Genomic DNA, 24,149 nt, shown 5'->3' on the forward strand with positions numbered 1-24,149 from the left:
TCGTCGAGAAACCTGGGCTCAAGTTCAGGCAGTGGCCTGTGATGAGACTGGGTCCTCAAAGTGCAGTGATAGTGGTGGTCTCAGACCCACGCGCCAATGACTGCCTAATAACGCCCCGATTGTAACATTGGTTATTTACCTAATTTGGCTGAATTACAGCGCTGAGAATTAAAATATATTTTTAAAAAACTCAGCACATCTGTCATCATTCAGCTTCTCCAAATAGTTGATTAAAATATCGCTTTGACTGTCATGATAAAGTGGACAGTATATTTTATTCACACATCTGTCTCTCCACGTAAAAATAAAAAAATATATTTAACTAAAAAAATCTTATACAACCCATCTGCCCAACGGCCTTCCTTGAGTGCATTTCTTCTCGGCGTTACGTCTTCAAGTAGATTTGTGCGGAAAAGTTCGACCCGAATGCGTGAAGCTAAAAAATAAAGACAACCTGAAGGAATTCTTCTTCTGACCGAGGATCAAGCAGCCGCTGAGAGATCCCTGAATGGATTCCTTCTCCCATGACATGGCGCTGAGAGCATGCCAGGAGGGGTAGCGTTGAGGGGAAGAGCAAATAATTTGAGATGTGAAATCTAAACAAACCTTATTGAGAATGAAAACGTAAGCAACGAAAATCACTGGTACAAGCATTTTCTTTTTAACACTTCTGAGAATTTGCAACAACATCACGAGAAATATGTCTCCCGGCTCTGGAGACCACCTGGAGAAGATTCCAGGCAATGTGTTGACAATGATGGCGAACAACTGCAGACTATTTGGCTTTTTGAAGCGAGTAACATACATTTGTTATCAAGTTACAGTGTATTATCTGTTCTTTTCCCATTAAAAACGATGATGCCATACAAGTGTTAACATTTTTGTAAGCACCCTGTATATAACGTATATTAACATATTAACACGTGTTGAGGTGTTTTACATAAATAGCATTGGTTTGCATGTCGGCTAATAGGTGGTTTGTTTTCCTGCAACAGAAATTTGCTTCAAATATTTGCACCCAGTGGTATAAACAGGCGCACCACAGTTAGTCGAACGACAAGTTGTGTGTTTTGGTGGGGTAAAGTGTGGGGGGCTCCCACCGTCTGGCCAGCATGGAGAGGAGTAGGCCAGATGCCCTCTAGAGAATGTGGTCTGGAGTTGCTTCTCGTGGAGGCCCTCCTGCCTGCCAATAGTGACACGAACAAGAAGTTGCAAGGCTGCGCCTTTACCATTTATATATTCAGATAACATAACATAAACATTGTCTTTTTGCTGCAGTGATGGTATTGTATACGATGTCATTCCCTCCTTAGGAAAATCAAAAGTTAAAGAAGAATCTTCTGGAGGCCCAGACCAACGTGTTGGTCATCCAGAGCGAGCTGGACTCCGTCAAGATGGAGATGACGACCCGGACGCTCACATTCGAACAGTAAATGGAATCAGAGCACCCAATGATCGTCATGGGCGGCACGGCGGCAACACTTGTGCCTCCAAGCAAAAAGTCCCTGAGTTTGATTCCCGGCTCAGGTGCCTTTTTTGTTGATTAGCTGTTCTTAATAATCCGAGATGTTATCTGCCTCGCCTCCTAAGCAAGATGGGCGTGGGTTCGATCCCAACACTGACGCCTGTATATTTGGAGTTTGCATGTGTCTCTCCCAGTGGTCGTGTGGATTTTTCTCCAGGTTTCCCCTCCACATTTAGAAACATGCGATTTGAGTATTTGTCTGCTTTATATTCCTACACGATTAAACCATTTCATTGAACTATCATGTGTGGCTAGGTGGCTTCTGACAAACAGCTATATAACTCAGTGGGCCTTACCTGGTAAATAAAAAAAAAATTTGTTTTATAGTCTTTATCATCATCATCATCATCGCAGGATTGGTCTCATCGCTCTATCTCCACAGTGGTCATCCTCTGGGTTGTGTTTGCCCCTCTGAGTGCCATTCCTCGACCAGTGTCGTTTGTTGGCTATCATTTATCCTCGTGATGTTACCGGCTCGTGCTCGTACATATATATGTGTACGTTTTTGTATCGCTAAACGTATTGAAATAAATACATCTTGATTCCGAACCCACATCCAAAACCATAAATGTGCATACTTTTCACATTTCAATGTCAACTATGTTGTTAACTATAACATGACAAAAAATATTACGTATTGGAATGCAAATTTTTACTGAATTCGGTTCTGTTTCTGCACGTGTATGAAAAAATAATTAGATTGTCATCCGATTGGCTTTCCAGATCCACTTTATCCAGCAGCAATTCTTTAAGCAAGCAAACTCTGGAAAAGGTTTGATGTTCAGGGTCTCATGAGCAGAGTCAGACCAGTTTTAACCAATGCTGCGAGCTTACAAGATGTTATTGCCAAGAGTGCTCTATATTAAATAATGGATTATGAGTGGGGATAAAGATTAGATGGCAATTGATCTATCATTAGGCTATGGCTGCTATCTGAAGTCTTACATCATAATATGGATCTGGCAGGAGCTACGCTATGTAAGTGGCATGATGCGCCTTCTTTCCCTGAGTGTGTATCATACGCAAGGCAACAAATACCACATTCACCACTGGTACACGCTCATTACCAACCAAGCCGAGTGCTTTAGGGCTCGCGCTTTCATTTGTCCTTGCGGCGCACGAAGCTTCACGCTGCCCTTTTACAGGTCACAGACTGGGTCGTGGAAACAGAGAGAGAGAGAGAGTTAAGAGCCCACCCTCCGACATTATCCTGCTGCGTGGGATTTTTTGAGTTAATTGCTTCTGCTGGAGTACACGTGCTAACTTTATCCCCCTTTTCACGGCTCGTCATAGCAGGGGCACGGTTCTGACGGGGCCATCTGTGGCACACGCAGAGGTGTATGGCCTCCAGAGAGCTTCACTCTCTTCTCTTTCGTGTCGTTTTTAATAGCAAATATTCTTTTTTATCTGTCATTTCCAGGGAGCAGATGACAATTAAAGAGCTGGCGGAGGAGAGGATCGGGCTTCTTCGACAAATCGAAGTCCTCCAGTGAGAAACCGCCCATTACCGCGTGCGCTCGTGCCTCGCATAATGTCGATGCTGCAAATGGCATTTGTGGAGTGGTGTGATCAACCCTGAACACATTTTCCCTCTCCCAGGGCAACGAACCGGAAAATTCAAGACAGCAACGATGGTATGAGGTCCGTGGTGGAAAGCAGCTTTTCGTCCCAAAGAAGATCAGCTTCCAATGTAAGAATAAAACAAAAAAATCTTTATCCAGTTTATAATATGCCAATTGGCAATATAAATTAGTCTAACGGTTAAAACAAACGCCTCGCACAATGCCTGAGCAACGCTAGTTTCGCTTGAAACAATTGTTCACTCTTTCGACTTAAAATTACATACGAATATAATAACTTGTGATAAAAAAATTGCACTGCTGGAAAATTTTGAATCCAGTTGGCTTAGTGAGGCAAAGTGAGGGGCTCGCAATGAGAATGTTGAGTTCAAATCCTAGACGAGGGTTGCCCCAGCCCATCATCCCTCTGGGATTGATAAAAATGACGATACAATTGACTTCACCACTTTGTGGGGAAGTCAACACTAGTTTTCCTTTGGGGTGCCATTGTGGTGAGATGTTAACTCCCTTGCCTGGTAAGGAGTGATGACTTCGTTTAGTGTACTTGGCTGCTATAAATTTCCACATGATAAGCCACTTCGTTGGGCTATCATCTGTGGCTATGTCACTTATAAAAAATAAAAGTAAATTACTTTCGCGTTTTAGTTTAGGCTCTCCGCCACCACAGGGACGTGTAATTTCCACCACTGGCTTCAGGGCTGTAAACAACAGATGAGCTCTCCCTCAATGCTCACTTGAGCAGGACATCACTGTGGTTGTGTGTGTGTATGTGTGTATGATGGGAAGCGGTAGTGTCGCGGTTAGCACACTGTGCTACGAACCCGGCAGTCCGAGTTTGATTCCAACTCACGGCCAACACCAGTGACGATTATCTGAACCAGTCCTGGGCCTCCCCTAGGTCGACTCAGCCTCAAATCAGTACCTGGTAAATTGTATAAAGACATCACCACTGGGGAGACAAAGGCGGTCTGGCGTGGTGTTGGCCACCCTCCCCCTCGCGTGCCGTGCCGGCCCTTCATAGGTGCTCGCTAACGGCACTTGCCCCCAAAAGTCTGTTAAGGCTACACGTGGGGGGGGGGATCTTTATCTTTGTTTTTGTGTGCGTCTCGCCATTCGACTCTCGCGGCAGCACTCGACGCCCCCGCCGCATGCGACGGCCTTCCAGAGCACGCCGCTCTCACCCGGCCAGCACAGCCCCCGGCGATCCCCGCAGCCGTACGACGGCAGGTGAGGCCATTCGCTCGAGCGGGGCGTTCGCGACGACGGCCGCGTCTCTCGGTGTGTGTGCAATTCAGAATGGGAATGGGAATCTTGATTTTCTACTGCAGGGGGAATCCGATGAGCTGCGAAGCACTTTTTTATCACAGGTGTTCTAGTAAGGGGCGGGTGAAAACCAGAACGTTACGACAACAAAGTATAGGAAAGGTAAACAAATAGCTTGAAAATGTATATACAAATGAAATGTAACAATTGCTTTTATATTACCAGGTAAAGCCAGCCCACTGAGCTATTAGCTTCTTTTTCAGAAGCGACCTGGCCACAAATGGTAGCTCAACGCAAGTGGCTTATCGCGTGGCAATTTATAGCAGCGGTGGCCGCAATTAACCCAGAGGCCCGAATTTATGTGCCTGTTGCACCCGGGTCTGCGATGTCAGAGCCGGTACTGGGCACCCCCCCCCTCTTCCGCCCTCCTTTACCAGGCTTCCACACCGGTGAGCATGGTGAAAGATGGTACACCAAAGCCTTGTGCCTCACTTCGGCATGTGGGTTCATCCAGCACTGGATTGACAAAGGGGGCTGCCAATTATAATATGTGTGATAATAATGACTAGAAGCTAATAAAAAATAGCTTTCTTGGCCTCGGCACAGGTGTGCGATAAGAGTTTGGATTTAGAGTACAAAGCGTACAAAGGCAACTGCGTCGCGAGACCCTGTACAAAAGAGTGCGGCTGTGCTTGACCGACTAGATTCAACCCCTGACGCCCGTCGTCCATCACGCCCGTATTGGAACGACGAAGCCAAATCCACCGAGCGGCGACTTTGACCCGGACCCCCATGGGTTGTCGTCACGCGGACTACGCAAAAAAAAAAAGAAAAAAAATGACCGGCGCGCTGACCCCGACAAACGCTCCTGAAAACCCCCCCAAGGTCCCCGTGCCTCGCCTCGCCGCTGGAGCGCGAGGCGGACTCGCTGGCGCTGTGCGACCCCATGCTGCGCCCGCGGCGGGCGAGCGCGTGCGGCGAGACGGAGAGCCTGGGCGCCGTCAGCTGGTCGGACAGCGGCCTCTCCACGCAGCAGGAAGACGCGCGCGACGACGCCGACAGCGACGCCGGCACGGACGTGGAGGAGGGCGGCGCGCGGGCCCACGAGGCCGCCGCCGGGAGGAGGCGCATTGCCGCCGACGCCGGCGGCGGCAGCTTCGCCGACGCCGGGCACTCATCCGACGCCGATGTGAGTGCCGCTCATCTGCATGGCATTTTGTGAGGGTGAGCACGGGTTGGCGCCTGGTACGCGCTACTTGGAAAGAGCACCTACAGGGTATTAATTTTCTCCAAAAATCTGGCTGTCGCCTGATGAAGCTAGTTGTATTCTTAGGTTTTTTCGGTAAAGTCACGTAGGTAAAAAATTAAAATTAATAAAAGTAAAATAAAATATTTTATTTTATTTTTATTTAACTTTTATTAACCTAACAATATGAATCCTTGCAGTCACGAAAGCTTCAAATCTAGAAAAAAAAAGCTAGTTGTAATCACTGGCGAAATGTCGTAATCAGTTTGTAAATGTTGTGGCTTGGCTCTCCAACACACCGGTGGTGCTGTGCTAGTGACGAATTGGCCACGTTCTGTTTACGTGACAACCCTTACTAGTTGGCTGTGTCGGGTGGTGGCGTGTTTTAACGACACATTCATATATTTACGCGATCTAACCAAAAAACCTCTATTATGGAGGCTAGTACATGTGGGGACCCTGCAAGAGAGAAAGTGCCACGGACCTGGCAGACTTTAATAAGTGGCTGCCATTATGCCCCGCGGCCGCAGCGTAGCGACCGAGAGTGCGGGTGGGGAAACTGCCCACGAGGCCCACGGCTGGAGAGTCCCCACGGGTCGGAGGAGCCCAGGAGCCAGGCCACGTGGAGAGGTGGGGGGGGGGGTGTAGGGGGTTGTGCTGGGAACTTGCACGAGGTGCTCCACTTTATTCCTCGCGCCAGGGCCCATGCCAACCATGCTGCAACGTGGCTCGGCGATTTTTTATAAAAGAAGCATTATCAATTGGTTACCATCCCTGAGATTTTTGTTTTCTTTACGCTGCCTTTGTAAATTTATATGGACATGTAATGTGAATGTGAGCCAAATACATCTCTGAAAACGTTAATTGCCTGCCTTTTGTTTCCCTTAAGCGTCCAAGGGGTTCAATATTGCTCTGTTAAATGCACAAGAAATGTGTATACACACACAAGATTCCCCCATATAGCTTTAACAGACTTTTGGGGCCAATGTTGTTAGTGAGCACCTATCAAGGTTGAGACGGCACACGAGGAGGTGAGTGGCCAACACCATGCCCAAGTTGCGATATTTAGATGCTGCAGCAGCTATTCACATGAGGCTGAGTCGACCTAGGGGAGGCCCAAGACTAGTTCAGATAATCGTCACTGGTCTTGGCCATGAGCGGGAATTGAATTCGGGTCACCGGGTTCGTAGCCCAGCGCGCTAACTGCGACGCATGGACACAAACATATGTTGCCAATTTTAAAGTGTGTTGATTTTCACGCAGTTACCTTTTACAGGTTGTAAATTACATCCGCTGGATTGGATTGTTAATACAGCGTGGATTTTATTTGTTTTCCTTTTATGGTGTACCTTTCAACACCACATTTAATTAACAATATTTGTTACAATATATATATATATATAACAGCTCCTTCTTCAAATCTATTATAATTGTAAATATGCGGTGTATAGTACAGGGTTCTTCAAAAAAATTTTAACACTTCGGAGAATTTGTAACAATACCACAACAAATGTTGCCTCTGGGCTCTGGAGACCACCTGGAGAAGATTCCAGGTACGCGTTGACAACGATGGCGAACCAGTGGGAGACTCTTGAGTTTTTGAAGCTATTGACATTACATTTGTTATCATGTTACAGTGTATTATTCCTTGTTTTTTCCATTAAAAACGATAGTTCCATATGAGTGTTAAAAACATTTTTGAAGCACCCTGTATGTACGTTCATCATCTGTAGGTGACCTGGAACAATACGGCAATACATACTATCACGTGGCTTGGAAGGTAAAAGATCAATATGCGGCCCAGCATTTAATTTCTCATTCCCACTACTGCTGCAAGCTCTAGAGAGCCGCTCGACAGGGTATTTGGCCTCCTCTTCCCACACTGACCAGACGGCCTGCCGATCGACTCGCTGTGCTGTACCCCTTCGTACTGCTGGGGGATTTAAGAAACTCGTAGCATAGTTTCAACTGCCACATTAGGAGGTTGAACCGGAGAACTCTGAATTGAAAGTCCAGTGCTTTCCACATTGTGTATGTATGTTGAACTTCTTTCGCACTGCACGTAGTCAGCCGGGCACAAAAAGCAGTTTATAAAAATTATTACAGTTAAGGCAGCATGCCTACATTGCATGTATGATCAACATTCAGCGTGATCCGAAATTGACCGTTCGCAACCTAAAACAAGAGCACAAACTTAGAGCCTGCACTCTCAGAACTAGGCCAAGTGAACCCCGGCACGCAATCCATAATGTCAGCAGATTGCTTCATTTCTCAAAGCGGGGGTATATTTTATTTTATTATCATAAACTCATCAATCCTTTTTGTCCCCCACCCCGTGTGCAATACGCACAATGGGTTCTCAAAGTGCGTGCGGGGCACTCTGCGCAAGCAATAAAAGCGGAGCAAAATGCGCGCGTGCGCGCGGTGCAATACAAAGCGCAGAGAGCACTCGGTGCTCGAGCAAAGGGCTCGGAAATTAATGAAGCGCGCGGCTCCATTGCAGGCACCCGAGCTTGCCGAAGACCCGCCCGCGACGGCAAAGGCCGTGGCCCTGTCACACGGCGAGTGGGCCCCGTCGGCGCCGGTCAGCCGCAGCGGCTCCAACGCCTCGTCCCGCCGCTTCATCCCAGCGTTCCGCAAACGGGTACCTCCCCTCCCCCCCCCCCCCCCCATGCTCCTTTTCCACTGGCGCATCCAGAGCCGTGCCAAGTCAGGCCCTCGCGGGTCAGGAGGCGCAGGTTGAATAAAGTCGAGCCGCACCGCTGACGTCGCACGCGTTGTACGTACTTGTGTATGTTCAAACTTCTCTCGCAACCAACCGTCCTCATCAGACGTGCGGGGGAAGGACCACAAACTATGGATCTCTGCGCGAGTCCTATATATGTATGGGGAACTTCTTTCACACCCGTACTTAGCCAACGGTGCTAATTGGAGCTGCGGGGGAACGGAGAACAAAGCAGTTCTTCATAAATGAGCTTTAAATCTAGACTATTTAAAAGGGCATAGTTCTAGTGGCTTCCTAATATCGAATGGAAGATCATTCCAGACGGCCGCAGAAGCGCATCTGAAAGTGCGCGATGCAGTGACCGTCTTTGTACGATGGCGAGCCACAAGCCGCTGCTGTGAGGATGACCGGAAAGAGACGCACGTGGGTGATGCGGCGACGGACTATTCTCGCGGTGTTACTGACCGACGTCTGGCTCGCTGAACGCGTCATTAGGCCCCGACCCTGGCCCTGCTAGGTCCCGTGGTAGATTCATAACGTCTGGCGAGGCCAGCGGGGGTCACCGTTTGGTTCCTGCTCAGCACGGAAGATAGCCAATGGAAGGCTATCTGTGCCGTGCGAACCCTGCACCATATCAGCTCGGAGGTGCCAGTGGGAAGAGGAGTTTAATAGCATCCATTTAGGGCTGGGCTGAGCCACGATGATATTTTCAAGGTCAGCTGGTCCTGGAGTTGGACCACGGCGCACATGGCCCAATTTAACTAATTTTCTGGCTGATTGGAGTTGAGCGTTTTGTGTTGGGCTGAATTTGTGGTGGCCCAACTCCAGACATGGATGACCGTACACATTCCTGGTTGCCTAGTAGCCCAGTACAGCGCCGTGTTTCATTTCGTATTATATTAGAAAAAGCTTGCTCGCTGGATTCCTGTCTGGATGACGTCACTCACATCCCACACCGTGGATCCGGTTTTGTGTTTCTTGTTGAGATCGTGCCTCTACTGGATATAACAGCACAGAGAAGGCAAGAGACATTTTGAGAAAGATGGGGTTTTATATAAGATGCACATTTTTGCTGGCTGGCTGTGCGGGTTGAGAGTTTATTAATAACAAAAAACACATCTCCCCAGGAACTTCAGATCGGATTAAACTTCATTATGTTGCCTGGTCTTTAGCAACTAAACTGTAGAGCTGTAGGTACATTCGACAAGTTTAACATAATTTAATTTGTCCTTGTTGAGACATTGCAACTTAATCTGCAATCTGTGGGAGTCTATTTTTTCCCCATTTTAATGATATTCAAAATTTAGTCTGACTTGTATTTTCAGAAAGAGTCTGCAGGGGGCGTTGCGTTAATGTAGATTGTAACCCCAGCTATTAACAAGCACGTACCCAAAATCACTGGGGTTTTTGTTTATTGTTGCAGAATTTTTTTCCATATTACAGTTTTTATGGTTGAGTTATTATTATGAAGAGTGACAAAATAATAACACGCCTCTGCTCTCTTTGCACGTGGTGTGTGTGTGTATTCATGTGTATGTGTTTTGCTGCTCAAATGTTATGGCTTAATTACAGATGCTTTTTATAGGGCCCTGCTCGGGGAGAGGGGCTAATGAGCGTGTTTTTGTTTTGGCTCCTTGACTGTGTCAGCAAGAGAGCTCCCAGAGGGGAGGAGCTCCCTCCCATTCGGACCGAGTCTACAAGCTGGTCTTGGCTGGAGATGCCGCAGTTGGCAAGTCCAGCTTTCTGCTTCGCCTCTGCAGGAACGAATTTAGGAAGGACACGATCGCTACTCTTGGTCAGCCAAACACAATCATCGCACAGCCGAAATAACAAAACACTCGTGCACACAGTATTTCACACACACAGGGGCTTCATTTAGCGCTGTCGTACGAAACACCGCTCGGCTTGCTTGTTGTTGGGGGTGATCATCGTAAGGCACTGCCACTAGAATGCAAGATACGCCCTTTCACAATAATTCTACATTGTTGCACTTAGTATTCCTGTAATCCTGTGAACACGTTCATAAATAATGAGAACAATCTCGGGCGAGGTGAGATGCGGCATGCCATAATAATTCCCAGAACAGCATTCTCAACTCTTCCGACTCAACTGAAGCATTGTGTATATATATGGGGCTTGATTTAAGCTGGAGCTGTCTGGGGCTAAGCTCCAGAAATATATTGCTGCTTCCCCCCCCTCTCCCACCCACTGTATGGAGGGGGTAGGGTGGCAGTGTCCCAGAAAATATTCCATGACAAATGAAGCCCTACATTGCATGTATATATATCAAAGGGTGTGACGGTTGGTGTTTGTGCCCTAGGCAACGTTATCATGGACACCGCGCCGTGTTTTGCATGAGCAAAAACACATGCTGCAGGTTTTTGTCTTGCAGGTTATAGGCCTTCGTGTCATCCGTGTCTGCTGCCTTTGTGCTTGCAGAATTACACTCCGTGCCACCGTTTGCATTGTGCCACTGGAGCCGGCCTCCCGGGCAAGATAAATAATCACTGTAGATCAGCCCCTTTTTAGCTTTATCTAAAACAAGGCAGCCAGCCAACTAGGCCTCCCTCCAAGCCTCGCGTGTAGTGGCGCGGACCGCAACGCTGCCAATGTTCTCTGAAAGTGAGCAAAGTTGGCACGGCGGTGGCAATTCTCTAGAAATTCACTTAAATGAGGCGAACACATGGGGGCTTATGTAACCTTACAAGTGTGCTCCATCTTCAGACCGTCATTCAAATAACAACGCCGTTCCGCAATACCAAGGACACGTTTCTCCAAAAACGCATCCCTTTCCGTGACACGTGGCGACTTGTGGTTGGTGATACTTTGAAGGAAATGTGCTGTTTTAAAAATAGCGTTATGACCCTTTTCATTATTTTTTTTGTACTGTAGTAAATATTTATCCATAAGCAGTAGCTTTTCAATGTTTACTCATCATAATGTATTTGCACACTCATATTTTATGGAGGTAGGGGGGCAGTGAGGGGGGGTAATGGTCTTGCGGACACGATCATATTTAGCCGACTTTTTGACGTGAAGTGGAAATGTGTGGGCTGTGGGCTGTGAATTAAAAATGGTCCTCACATCCGCATCATCACTCACCTTTGTGTTCGAAAAACAATTGCAGGCAATGAGGTGTGAATGGTGTTAGAACAATATTCTCGTGTTTATGCTTGTTTCTGATGCCATTAACCCTTTGGCCTGCTCGTGGATTGTGTGGATATAATGTTTGGAGATAAAAAAAAAACTCATTTTTATTCAAAAATCGTTCGTATGAAAACATCACATGTGCAGTAATTGTATATTACTTCCCATTGTCAATACGTTGCTTGGTGAAGGACTCCTATCTTTCTGTCAGATGGCTCATTTGGCCATACCTCACTAGATTGGTCAGTGGGGATTCATAGTTGGCAGGATACCAGGAACCATTCAGATATCATTCGCTCCTGCTTTTAGCTACGGTCACGAATCAAACACGGGTTCCCAGCTTAATAGCGATTTTCTTCTTATTTCCTATTGGGAGCGTTGCAGAGATTAAGCAACAGATTTTTGGAACCGCAACAAATGTTATAGCATCAATGTCTGGGTTCTGTAGCCATCCAGTTGCACTGCTTGTGAGTTGATGCATTGCTTTGGTTGCCCACCGTTCAATGGACTTCATGGGCAAGCAGCAGGTGGCTACATCCTCCGCAGTCACAGGTGGAACGATCCTTCCTCTATCTCCCCCCCCCCCCCGTGTTGGCCACACGGTGTCATCGGGCGATAATTCACCGACAGTGCAATAATGCGTTGTAAATGCTGTGTTTCAGGAGTGGACTTTCAAATGAAGACGCTGATTGTAGACGGAGAGCACATGGCCCTTCAGCTCTGGGACACAGCTGGGCAAGAGAGGTGAGCCCAGTTCTACATGCATTGATTACGGCCGCTTAGCCGATGTTTATTCAATGTTGACAAAATGTCATTCCGTGACATTACCCAATGCAGAATCTGTTGTTTGAACGTTGGAGCATTGCTAATACGCATTGACGTGCTGTGTTTAGAGAATGAATGCATTTCACATCTGACTGTAACTGAATTAGAATGCATTTATACCGCTTTAATGCATTTAAGATCATTGCATTTATTTTTGTCCCCAGGTTTCGGAGCATTGCTAAGTCTTACTTTAGGCGAGCAGATGGTGTGTTGCTCCTCTATGATGTGACCTGTGAAAAGACCTTTCTAAACGTGAGGGACTGGATTGACATCATTGAGGTACAGTGTTGTCATTAGAGGGTTAATATTGGGGTTATGAAGCATCTGGTATGGTGTTGGCACTGCTATCACATTTAAGCCATCTGCTTCAGTGTGCATGTGTAGGCTTAATGCCCGGGTGGAAATTAGAGGTCCCTCCACAAGCCGTGGAATGAGCCTCATGCGCCCGGCATACCTTCACCTTTACATAACGTCTCCCGAATATAAAGGTGACTCTGTTTTTCATTCGCTGTATTTGGTTTCGACTGAAAATGCTAACCGCGGGTTCCCCCCCCCCTCCCCTCCCACGTAATCCTTCCCGCAGGACTCTGCACCAAAATCGATTCCTGTGATGCTGGTTGGAAACAAGAGTGACATGAGGAACGTGTCACCTGGAGACGATCAGAAATACGTGGCCCACACGTTTGGAGAGAAGCTCGCGATGGTATTCAACAAATGTGGGGGGCACGCAGCAAACTCACAAACGCGATCAACGTGAAACTTTTAACAATTGTTGGACGCTAAATAAGAATGAGTGACGATACAATCGGCTTGTATCTATCATGCATTCTGCTCTGTTTCCCTGTGTTTTTATATATATGTGGAACGGCTTTGATGCTCATCTTGAGAGAGAGGGGCTAAGCCTTTGGCAGCAGAGGGGTGGGGGGGGTCCGCCCATTCCAAGGCTCCCCGACACTACAAACCGTGGCTTTATCCGTAATCTCGCGTGTGTTGGTGCACGAGTGGAAAACAGACAGACGACCGCTAACCTGTTCACGCTTTTTCACTTTTTCAGAATTACAATGCCCTGTTTTGTGAGACGAGTGCCAAGGATGGCTCCAACGTGGTGGAGACGGTGCTACACCTGGCCCGGTATGTCCCGCGCACCTTTGCAGTGCCACGATGCACGCTGCGACCGTGTCAACAAGTCCATGTAGAGGCCCCTTTGTCAATCCACTGCTGGATGAGAACTTCCTCCGCACCACGCTGGACCGTGCAGAATATTTCGCCGCGCTTCAGCACGCTGTCTCGGTACAGGTTTGATAGATGCCTGGAGTATAGGTATATAAGTGTGGGAGCATAGAAGTGCAGTACAGCGATGTATTTTTCTGCACTCGGCTGCCCACCATGAAGCTCCACAGCTTATAACGCCTGCTACTACCATCAACAGTCGACCCGTGCAAGCAAAAACCCGCTGAGCGTCTGAGATCTGTTGAGATAGGTGATGTTCTGTGTGGCTTGGTCGAAGGCAGGTCACTAGCGAAGACTCCAATCCGCTAGCGTTGCGGTGTGCAATGTGGCGAGCGAACACATTCCTCCTTAAGAGCTCAATGCTTGTATTCAATGAAGTTGCAATTGCTGTAAAAGAAGCCAACGCTTCATATTGTAAGAGAAACTTCTGCCAGGTACATTCACAGAATGTCTTTTACATCTCTTCATGTTTTTCATTAGCATATGTAGTACCTCTGGGAAGTTTTGTATACTGCACTGCACAGTACTCACGATGACCAAATCACCCAGAATACATCTGATCTCATCAGATCTCTGAAGCTAAGCAGGCATGAGGCTGGATAGTGGTTGGATTAGAGACTTCCATGCATAACAAGGGTTGTAGGCTGCGGGGATATGCGCTGAAGTGGGCAGCAAAGAGTGGTGCATAAAAATCTGGTGTTGTACCGTATTTCTATGTGCCCATATCTATGCCCCCCCGGCCTTGATCAACTCACTCTGATAAGCATGGCAAAGTATAATCAACCCACAACAGCGTGGGTAGGGCCACGTATAGCAGTGGATTACCTTGTACACGGGTACATGCACAGGTTCCAGACACGTGTTATTTGTTATTTACAAGGTTTTTTCCCCCATACACATGAAGCTGAAATGATTTGATTTGTTGCAAGTGATTGCTCGGGTTGCAATTCAGTTTACGACACGAATTAAAACAACAGTAAAAATGAGAAACGCGTCGCCGTGCTCCACAGAAAACGTGATGCAGTTGATTCCTTTAATGGGTGCCACTGTACACGTCCCTTAATTGTGTTTTCAAGTCAATAAAAAACGCAAACGCGCACAAACGTGATTGCGTTTTTAATGCGAAATTAGGCTCTTCCAAGTTGCGACCAAAGATTTAGCATGGCACCATATGGCGCCATTCTGCAAAATAAATAAAACCCAAGTTGCACCGTGACGCCATAAACACTCCCAGTCCTGGATGCCCCTGCGAGATTCCTGGATTTCTCTTTCAAGGGGCATCCACGAGGTTTTGCCACCTCCGGAGGTATAAAACAAAAAAACAGGACATGCAACTGACAAAAAACTGAGATGAGTTTTTTTTTTGTCCCAGGAAGACTCGCAAATATTTCGGGGCATTTATCTAAAAAAGGGAACCATATAAACATCAGGCGGTTTCAACTGCTTTGCTTCAAGCAAGCTCGTCTCTGCTGATGAAACGCCGCATGTTGAAAACTGGCCCCGAGTTTGCTTGTGTGTTGGACCAATGCCGCTCCTATAGGATGCACTCCAAGAAGGCTGTGTTGGCCAGTGTGTTACTTGCAACGAAAACAAAACATTTAACCTCTATGTGGAGAGACAAGATGTGGGAGGGAGGAATGATTGTTACCTTCCAAAGACAACACGATCCTGGGAAAACCAGGACTGGTGGTAACCCTGGGCATCAATCATTGCTTTGGAAGCTCTGTTTTGAACCAGTGACACTCTCGTAACCGCATTGTTTTCGCAATCCCTCTGGGTATCGCCGAGTACTGTGTGGCCTTGTATCATCGGCTTTATCCCGATGATACCGTGAGGTGTTTTGTCAAATTAGTTTGACCTGCCCCCTAAGTGGTGTTGTGTGACAGTGTTTTATGTTACCGCGCATTGATGGTAAGTGAGAAAATCGTCAGGAGAGACAGCTTGCTGCGAGCAGTCAATGACGAATAAATTCTCACGGGCTCCGGAGCAAGGAAAACCCGTTACTGCGAACAAGGGCAGTGCGATATGCGAGCACTTTAGATTGGACTCGCTTGCCCACATGACAATTAGCGGCTGTGTAATTTCATTGGCTGATCAAGGCAACGCTTCCTTTGCCCCCCTGGACGGCAGCGATTTTTCAAAATCAACGTGTTTACTTTGCTGGGATGCAGTTGTGTTAAAACATCCTGTCAAAGTAATAATGCATTGACCTGACGTTCATTCGCAGATTAATGTCACACTGGAAAATGCATCCATTTTGTTGCACAACAAAAATGAGGATTCTTTTTTCTTATACGCACATACACACAAACTGGTTACCATTATCAATAAATTGAAGGCTTATAGAGGCTTCCCTTGGTGATTGTTAGTTGTGGAGGATGAAATTATTTACTCCCAGGCTCCCATTCTTCTCCGCAAGATTACGCAAAGCAATTGTCAGAAAGGGGCATTTGCTCTGAATGCTTCCATCAGCATTGGGAGGACGTTTAAAGAATAACCTCAACTCTTCCGTCACATTTTTTGTCATGCAGTCTGACGGGTGGATTTTGGCATCCACGTACATTTCCATTGGTAATTTATTGTAGTATTTTATTACTTTTTTTTTCATTCCACCCTGCTCTAACTCCTGTCTTGAGTGAGGAAATGTTGGCAATTGCAAAGCAAAGCATTGAGTACAATGGTCGAGTTTAATAACGTACATGACTTGCAAAAGCAATGTTATGCATCATTGCATTGTTAGATAGATGCAATAACCGAAAAAACACGGCAAGACCAAAGCACTCTTCAAATATATACCATATTTCAGAGCCAATTTTATTGTCATGATTATGCTTGTTTACCCAGCAATACCTCGATGAGTCTCAAGACTCTTTTTCAGGAGGGTCCTGCCAAGCTTTCACAGTCGGACGCTGTGTTGCTGTCTGTAATCCAAATTGAGTAATTTGCAGGTCTTTTTTTTTCTCTCAAGCATTAGGCATGTTTTGCCAATACCAGTTACACTGTGTGTTTCATTTAGCTATGGGAGGCAACTGGAGAGCACCCCATGCAGAACAGGGGGAGAACATACAAAACGCCACACCGAAAGGCACCCAAGCCGAGAATCAAACCCAGGCCCTCGTTGCTGTGAGGCACGAGTGTTGCCACTGCACCACTCTGCCACCCTGTTCGATACCCACGATGGACATGGCCCTCTCTGCTTTACATGGCGACTTGAGATCCGGTAGCGTTTCCATCAGTGGTTCTTAATCTGGGGTGCATCACGCACCCCCTGGGGATGCGGGATGCCGTTTCTCGGGGTGCTAGACACGGCCAGATTGTTTTAGAAGGTAAATCTTCGACACAAATTAAGCACGGGCACGTAAGTACAACTACTTTGTTTCATCAAACCCTCTGTGTTTATTAACACTGTAACATGTTTTAACGATTAAGAACCAAAGGGATGCAATGCTGCAGTAAAGGTTAAGAACCACTGGTTTAGATGCTGTGCAAACACAAACCGTCTTGCAAATCGTATTTAAAATACTCCTATGGTTGTATTTGGCGATGCTGCTGCATTGGCAGTGGTGCACAAGCATAATTTAGAGAAGAAAAAAAACTCAACACAATCATCAATAACACTGTGGCCTTAAAAGGTAAAATATAATATTGTGGCCTTAAAAGGTAAAATATAATACTGTATGTAATAATACGTAATAGCCCAAAGATATTAAATATTGTTTCATTTTAAGGTAGTGTTATTGGCATGTTTGTTGCGTTATTTTTGTAAATTGTATTCTTCTAATGGTGTTTTTAGGCTTCATAATCTAAAGGTTGAAGCAATTCTAAGACTTTATTAGAGAATGTTACAATTGGCAAGATCATCTCTATCCTAAAAAAACACTATTGCATCGGTCTGCTATGTATATGAACAAACTGAAAAACGTATAACGTTTGAGAAATAAATCTCAACCTTTCATTCAGAAGCCTGCCGCATGTCCACGTTTTTGCCTATACTGGGGCTCATCAGTGCGCCATGTCTAAGTTACAGACTTAATTATGAATCCTAAACAGGTCTGAGGAGACGCATCTCTGAATCTGTCCAATGATTTGTTGATCTAGCTTGCATCAGTCTGCTTTGTTTTTGTGTAGTCAGCACACTCCTTAATATTTATGGCAGATTCATGATGCTAATTTCGGTAACGATGCATCAATAACACTAATGGAATCTGTGTGAAATGTGTGTACTGCTGCCACATGTCTTTCTGGGAGTATACGCACTGCATTGTTGAGTGGGGGGGGGGGCCTGGGGGAGGGTTGAGAGGTTTTTGAAATATGTTTGCATATTTATCGGGATTGTCAAATTATAATCGTGGCTAAAAGCGTGTTGTCTCCTCTCCGCAATTTACAGGGAGGTCAAAAAAAGGGCCAATTCTTCGGAAAGCGAACCTCCTGCCAAAGGAGTCGAAGTTGACGATGAAAATAAAAAAAACACCAAGTGTTGCAAATTATAAGGTTTACATGGAACTCAATCAGAGCTGCGCTCAACTTGATCTCTGGACTTCTCGGCTGGTTCACACATGGATGTAGATATCTGACCTTGAGTCTGATGACAAATTCATTTCGAAACTGGAAGAAAAACTTCTATATATATGTTTTCACTGCAGCAAATAACTTATTCCAACCTGCTATTGTACTGTTTATAAATAAAAGTTTATGATCAAAGTGCAATCTAAATGTAATATATATAGTAGATAGATTTAGAACATTTTTAAAGTTGCATATTTTAGGAGAGAAAAATATATATAAGGAATGTAGCTTGTTTAATAAAGTGATTTTTTTTAACATGCACCTTAAAGGCTAAGTCATTAATATGTAAATAGTTTCTTGATTAGGAAATATTTTGTAATGATAAACTTAGGCTTTTTAATTAACAAGATGTCTGGCCAGCATGGAAGAGTAGACCAAAGTAGTACCCTCTAAGAGGGGATCTCTCGTGCTTCTCTTAGCGGAGGCCCTTCTGCTAGCAGTGGTGTGAGCAGGAAATTGCAGCGCTGCACCTTTACCATTGTTAAAACGTCGTGATGAACTGTGACATTTAAGCAAAGCAGCCTGAGCAGGTACAACACACTCAATGGCGGTATGATTTCATGCTCGGCTAAAGGGCTTGCACGTTAAAAACACATTTCGATATTTATAGCAACCCAGAATGGTCGAGAAGGTAACAGTGCGTTGGTTCAGAAGAAATACATTGTGTTTCAGTTACACAAATGGAAAGACGCGAAACGTTTTCTAAGCCATACACAAGTTTCCCTTTTGATTCGTGGGAGGAATGAGCTTTTTGTGGCAATCTCCTCGCATCGCCACTGTTTTTTTTTAAGGATTGTGTTAAAATCGAACAAAAGACAATTGACGGCGTTGCTCTATTATACGGCCAAATGTCCCCGAGGCACGCTGCGGTGCAGAAGTTGTGACACGCTGGCAGGAGCAGACACATACGGCCCCCGTATGTCACCAGAGCCGAGTGGGCCACAGTAATGCATGCTCGTGGTGGCCGACACAAGAGTGATGATAATGAGGATGCCAATAATTTACAGGCCAGCATTTCTTCACTGGTTGTACCCCGCAATTTCCTTTAATTGCGTGGCTGTTTATGAGCCTAAGATGTCCGTAAAATACTCCGTGCTGGCATATTGCCTATAGAGATTTACAAACTGTATCAGTAAATCATACAACAAGGCTTGATTATTATTCCTCTTGTTACTTGCCCTGAAATATTCCCACACCGTTGGAATTTTAACATGAATTATGCAAAAAAAACCCCTCCTGAATTGATGTGTCGGTACAAATAGTACATTTCAGCCGTTATGGATATTTTATAATATTAACAGAAACGTGTGCTGGTTCAATTAAAAATATATATTTTTTATTGCGAATGCTTTCAAGCATACAGGTAAACAGTTGTTTAAGTTGAAAAAAATAAAACCGCATTGCTTATTTGTTTTTAACTGTGCATTTTGTCTGCAAAGTAACGTAAATGTTTATTTATTTATTTCCGATGTGTTCTATTCGGTGAAGTGACACTTTTATGACAATATTCCCTCCATTATGGCGGTTATGTTATTATGAACTGCCAACATATTTTGTCGTTTCAACAAAATATAAACTTCTTCCTTGTCTGTTGTATAATCGGGAGCAATTAACAACGCACGTGAACTTGCATCACAAAAGCACATTGAACGGATGGTTACTTTGTGGGTAATGCCCATATCCAAGCACGGAGCGGGCACAGCTGAGACATCCGATTCGAATGTGGGCAGCCACCAGATATGATGTGATGAATCGTTCTTTCGATTGAATATTAAAATTGGTCCAGAGTTTGCTTGTAGAAAAGCCATGCTGCTGAAATTATACACTCCCAGGATGCTTTGCGCCCGATGGGATGTCTAAAAAAAAAGATAGGTGAAGGAGGCGAATTGTCTGCTTATTTGTCATCTATTAAAACAATTATGCCCACGATACACGCATACAACTGTGCATTTACACATCTATTATGGTTTATGCAAGTAATATGCTAATGTTACCAGATGGTGGGATGATACTGTTTGGGCATATCTCGGAGGTCACGTGTCTCCAGTGCAGCAGCCGCAGCTGCGGGATCTGGCAGAGAGAGAGGACAGCTTTGGCAGCGATATGCTGGTGGTGACAGCCACAGCGTTGGCCACGATGACGTCTTCATGTTGAACGTTGCGTTTAGGTTAATGGAGCAAACCAGACTACAAATGTGACGTAAAAAGCGAGAGATAAAATAGTATTTAAAAATATGTGTGTCGGTACTACAAATTTTGAGAATAATAAAGCTGGGGGCGGGGGGGTGAGTTACGTTTTTGGAGTAAAGCAAATTGATGGTCTCGGTCTGATGAGCAGCAGTTTTACTAAATATGTGAAATTTAGTTTACCACTCACTTCACGTACTTCAGCATATCCTCCTAGATTTTGAGAATGTTTTAAAATAACAAAAATATAGAGCCTATTACTGTCATACAATAAACATGCTTTACACAACTTGAAGGCTTGACGACATGTCATCTGGTACTGCGTTCTGTGAGATAGGCCCAGAGAATTGTAGTTATTTCCAAGTCTTACTTTGGTGTCATATTCGACAGTGATGTGCTGCTAGCTGTGAGAAATGTTAAAAGGCCATTTTGTGTTACGATACAGATCTAGAAGTACTAAAGAGAATATTGAATGTGCATCTGTCAATATTCGTTAAACGAAAATTAATATTGCATGAGCTGATATGTAATTCTCAGATGCATTTGTTTTGTTTTAAAAAATTGCATTGCTATTAATTTAAATGTCATAATTGTACCTGTATTCCCCAGATAATTTAGGAATCCGTTACATACATCCATGTGTTTTCATTGGCATCCATAATTTTGTGATATTTTTTTATTTCAATGTAGATTATTGATATTGAAAATCCTACATTGGTACGAACTCGGATTACTTCGGTAGAACATCCTGCTCGGAAATCCGACGTAGACGCATTATCGTGGGTGTGTAACACAATAATACATTCGAAGAACAGGCCGTTCGTTAATCATGCATCATGAAGCAGTGCGTACATATTTTGTGATCCTCTTCTGGTCTCCAAATAGCCATCTGGCCTGCACGAATGTAAAAGTGGCTTACCAGGGGTTTTTCCGCGATAAGAATGGGGGATTGGAATGGCGTTGACCGTGAGTGCTCCACTTCAGGCAAACCATTCTCTAATAACCCTTCGCATTTGCAGGGACTGCCCGAGTGTGCGCGCGCGTGCCTCAGCGTGGTGCCATTACGCAGTCACCGTGTGCATTGTCGTTGGATGATGTACAGTGGTAACTCTGACCTTCAGTGACCCAAAACAAATGCATTTAGAACCGACGAATTATGTTTAAAAAAATGTATACAACACAAAGAAGACGATGTATACGGCGTTTGTAAATTCCATACAGTAAGAAACAAAAACGCCCTGGAAAGTAAGAAGCGTCCTGAACCTGTCCGGTGTGAAATAAGATATACAAATCATACACACACCTGTCAGATCATAAGACGCACCCGAAATGTTAAAATGCAAGAGTGAGCAGTGCATCTTATACGGAGAATGCAGGATTTATAATTGAACGGCCATGTGTGCTGCGTATTTCCAAAATGTACAACGTCGGCACGAGTTGGTTTGTGATCATCGTGGTATTTTACCAGGCAGCATCTCGAATTCTCATGGCATGTGGAGAACGATTATACACTTGACATTAAAATGGACATAATTTACTTTTTCTGTTTTTGACGGGTATTCATCTGACATCGCGATACCAAAATAAGTAATTGAGGAATATGTTTTAAGTATTTCAACCATGTAATTAAAAACTTCAAACTGCTATCTTCTTCATTATGAGACCTCCTTTGCCAGTACCAAAATATAAGAATAGGTTTTTCCCCTTTTTTCTGGCAACAAAACTGAAACCTTTTTACATGGAATCATGCCTCCATTAACCACAATAGTTGTGGCAAAATGCAAATGAAAAACATACTTTGATAATATATACATTGTCCTTGAAACTGATTGGTCCACACCAGAGACAACTTTCTCTTGAGCCTCGTCTCAAACGGTGCTAGACCAGAGGACGCCAAAAGGCTTTCAAAAGAAATCTGTCTCTGGTGTGGACCAATCAGTTTCAAGGACAATGCATATATTATCAGAGTATGTTTTTTGTTTGCATTCTGACCACAAGTATTGTGGTTAATGCAGACATGATTCCTCGTAAACGAGGTTTCAGTTTTGTTGCCAGAAAAAAGGGGAAAAACCTATTCTGCTATCTTCTTATAATTCTTTCGTAGTTAATAACACCTTTATGGATACCGTGCATAATTCCGCAATGATCCCGTTAACATTTGGTTGTTAAAATATACTGTTGGTTTAATTTCATCTTTAAATGTTTAAAAATGCGGATTTGACCTTTCCTCTCATTTCCTCTGGTAGCCAATACAATTTTGTTAACTTTATTTCTGTCAAATCTAAACTGCATGAGAACTGGAAGCACTACCACTGGATTTTTCATACCAAATTCTATAATGCTGTCCTATACCAGGTTGTCTTGTCAAAATGTTGATTAGAGGATCATATATGTTGGCAAAAAAATATGACATGAATGTGGATGACTGTACCTCAAATATCACTCCATTGTGAACAAACTCTCTATCCCCTCGAGCTAATAACCGTGGTGGTGTTGGTCCATCGCCCAAAGTGGATTATATTGTGGGGGTTCCCCTCCCCTCTTTCAATTTACAAACTACTAATGAGAAAAGAGAAGAGATAGACAAGCGATAGAGATGTAGTGAGATGTGAGAAAATCAGACAAAACTTGGAGATGGTAGTCAGATTCGTTCGTTTCTCAGTCCGCTTGTCCTGGTGAGGGTCGCGGCGGCTGCGTGTTGAGTCGGGTGGTCCAGACCTCCTTTTGCCTAGCGACGGATGCCAGCTCTTCCTGTGGAATTCCCAGGCGTTGTTCCCAGGCCAGCCAAGGGACATAGTCCTGCCAGCGTGTCCTGGGCCGGTCCCCGGGGTCTTCGCCCAGTGGGACGTGCTGCCCAGTAGAGTTCCAGGGGGAGCCTAGCGGGGGGGGCATCCTTACCAGGTGCCCGAACCACCTCATCAGTCAGCTGAAAAGGATTAATTGGCAGTGTTTATTAACATGTGAATTGAAACTGATATATGATGCAACCCTAGATTGCTTTCATTCATCCAGGTCCTTTTCACATGCTTGGGGGCGAAATATTTTGCTGGGTTTTTGTTGTGCCAAACGCCACCACGAAACCAGATGTTATAATGGGTTCGTGGATAAAATACACGAAGACCTGCACCTCAAATCAGTCAAAAGATAGCTTTCGTCTACGTCTGTGATCACTGAATAACTCCATATTACCATAACTAAACGGCCATACCCCCATCACGGTCTTCACAAGCCAGTACAGCATATCTGCAATTATATTTTGGGAGAAAAAAAAACCTGTCGCAAATAAAAAACAACAACAACATGTTTTAACGTCGCATGAAGTAATGTATTTGTACAAGTGATGTATACAGTCAAACGTGATCAATGCCACATGGACGTATGTCACACGGAAGTTATGGCTGTAGAAAAAAATTGACATTGAGATATGTATGGTTTTTTTCCCCCCACCCTGAACTCGAGGAGAGACGGGTTTCATAGCATATTGCACGTGCATGAAAGTAAGCATCCTTATTTACACAGTATGCACTTTTAGGAATTGTCGCTTAATTCATCTGTCATCGTCCATGTTTCTAGATTTGAAGCTTTCGTGACTGCAAGGATTCATATTCATGGGTGTTTTCAGTAACGTCACGTCGGTAAAAAATAAAAATAAAAATTAATAAAAGTAAAATAAAATAAAAATCACGACGTTTCGGAGGCAACACAAGCTTCCGTCTTCAGGTGGAACCGTCACAGCACGCTTGCTGTATCAAGTAAATGATTTTATTTTAAGTAATTTATTTTATTTTACTTTTATTAATTAAAATTTTTTACCTACGTGACTTTACCGAAAAAACCCCAAGAATATCGTCTATGT

The 24,149-nt window shown here is 44.7% G+C and overlaps 1 protein-coding gene across 1 annotated transcript in view; it reads left to right on the top strand.

The window, feature by feature from the left end:
- RASEF (RAS and EF-hand domain containing) overlaps positions 1 to 18,032 on the top strand; it is a 33,024-nt gene extending 14,992 nt beyond the window's left edge. The window contains exons 6-17 of the mRNA XM_078861867.1: positions 1,314 to 1,429; positions 2,946 to 3,014; positions 3,125 to 3,215; positions 4,235 to 4,332; positions 5,254 to 5,557; positions 8,118 to 8,258; positions 9,987 to 10,134; positions 12,149 to 12,230; positions 12,476 to 12,590; positions 12,895 to 13,014; positions 13,366 to 13,442; positions 17,929 to 18,032. Of these exons, the coding sequence (XP_078717993.1) occupies positions 1,314 to 1,429; positions 2,946 to 3,014; positions 3,125 to 3,215; positions 4,235 to 4,332; positions 5,254 to 5,557; positions 8,118 to 8,258; positions 9,987 to 10,134; positions 12,149 to 12,230; positions 12,476 to 12,590; positions 12,895 to 13,014; positions 13,366 to 13,442; positions 17,929 to 18,031 (1,464 nt within the window). The 3' untranslated portion in view covers position 18,032. The remainder of the gene's footprint in view (positions 1 to 1,313; positions 1,430 to 2,945; positions 3,015 to 3,124; positions 3,216 to 4,234; positions 4,333 to 5,253; positions 5,558 to 8,117; positions 8,259 to 9,986; positions 10,135 to 12,148; positions 12,231 to 12,475; positions 12,591 to 12,894; positions 13,015 to 13,365; positions 13,443 to 17,928) is intronic.
- Positions 18,033 to 24,149: the final 6,117 nt, after the last annotated feature.

Source organism: Lampetra fluviatilis, chromosome 13 (genome assembly GCF_964198595.1).
Source record: "Lampetra fluviatilis chromosome 13, kcLamFluv1.1, whole genome shotgun sequence".
In the NCBI taxonomy this organism is placed as follows: Eukaryota; Metazoa; Chordata; class Hyperoartia; order Petromyzontiformes; family Petromyzontidae; genus Lampetra; species Lampetra fluviatilis.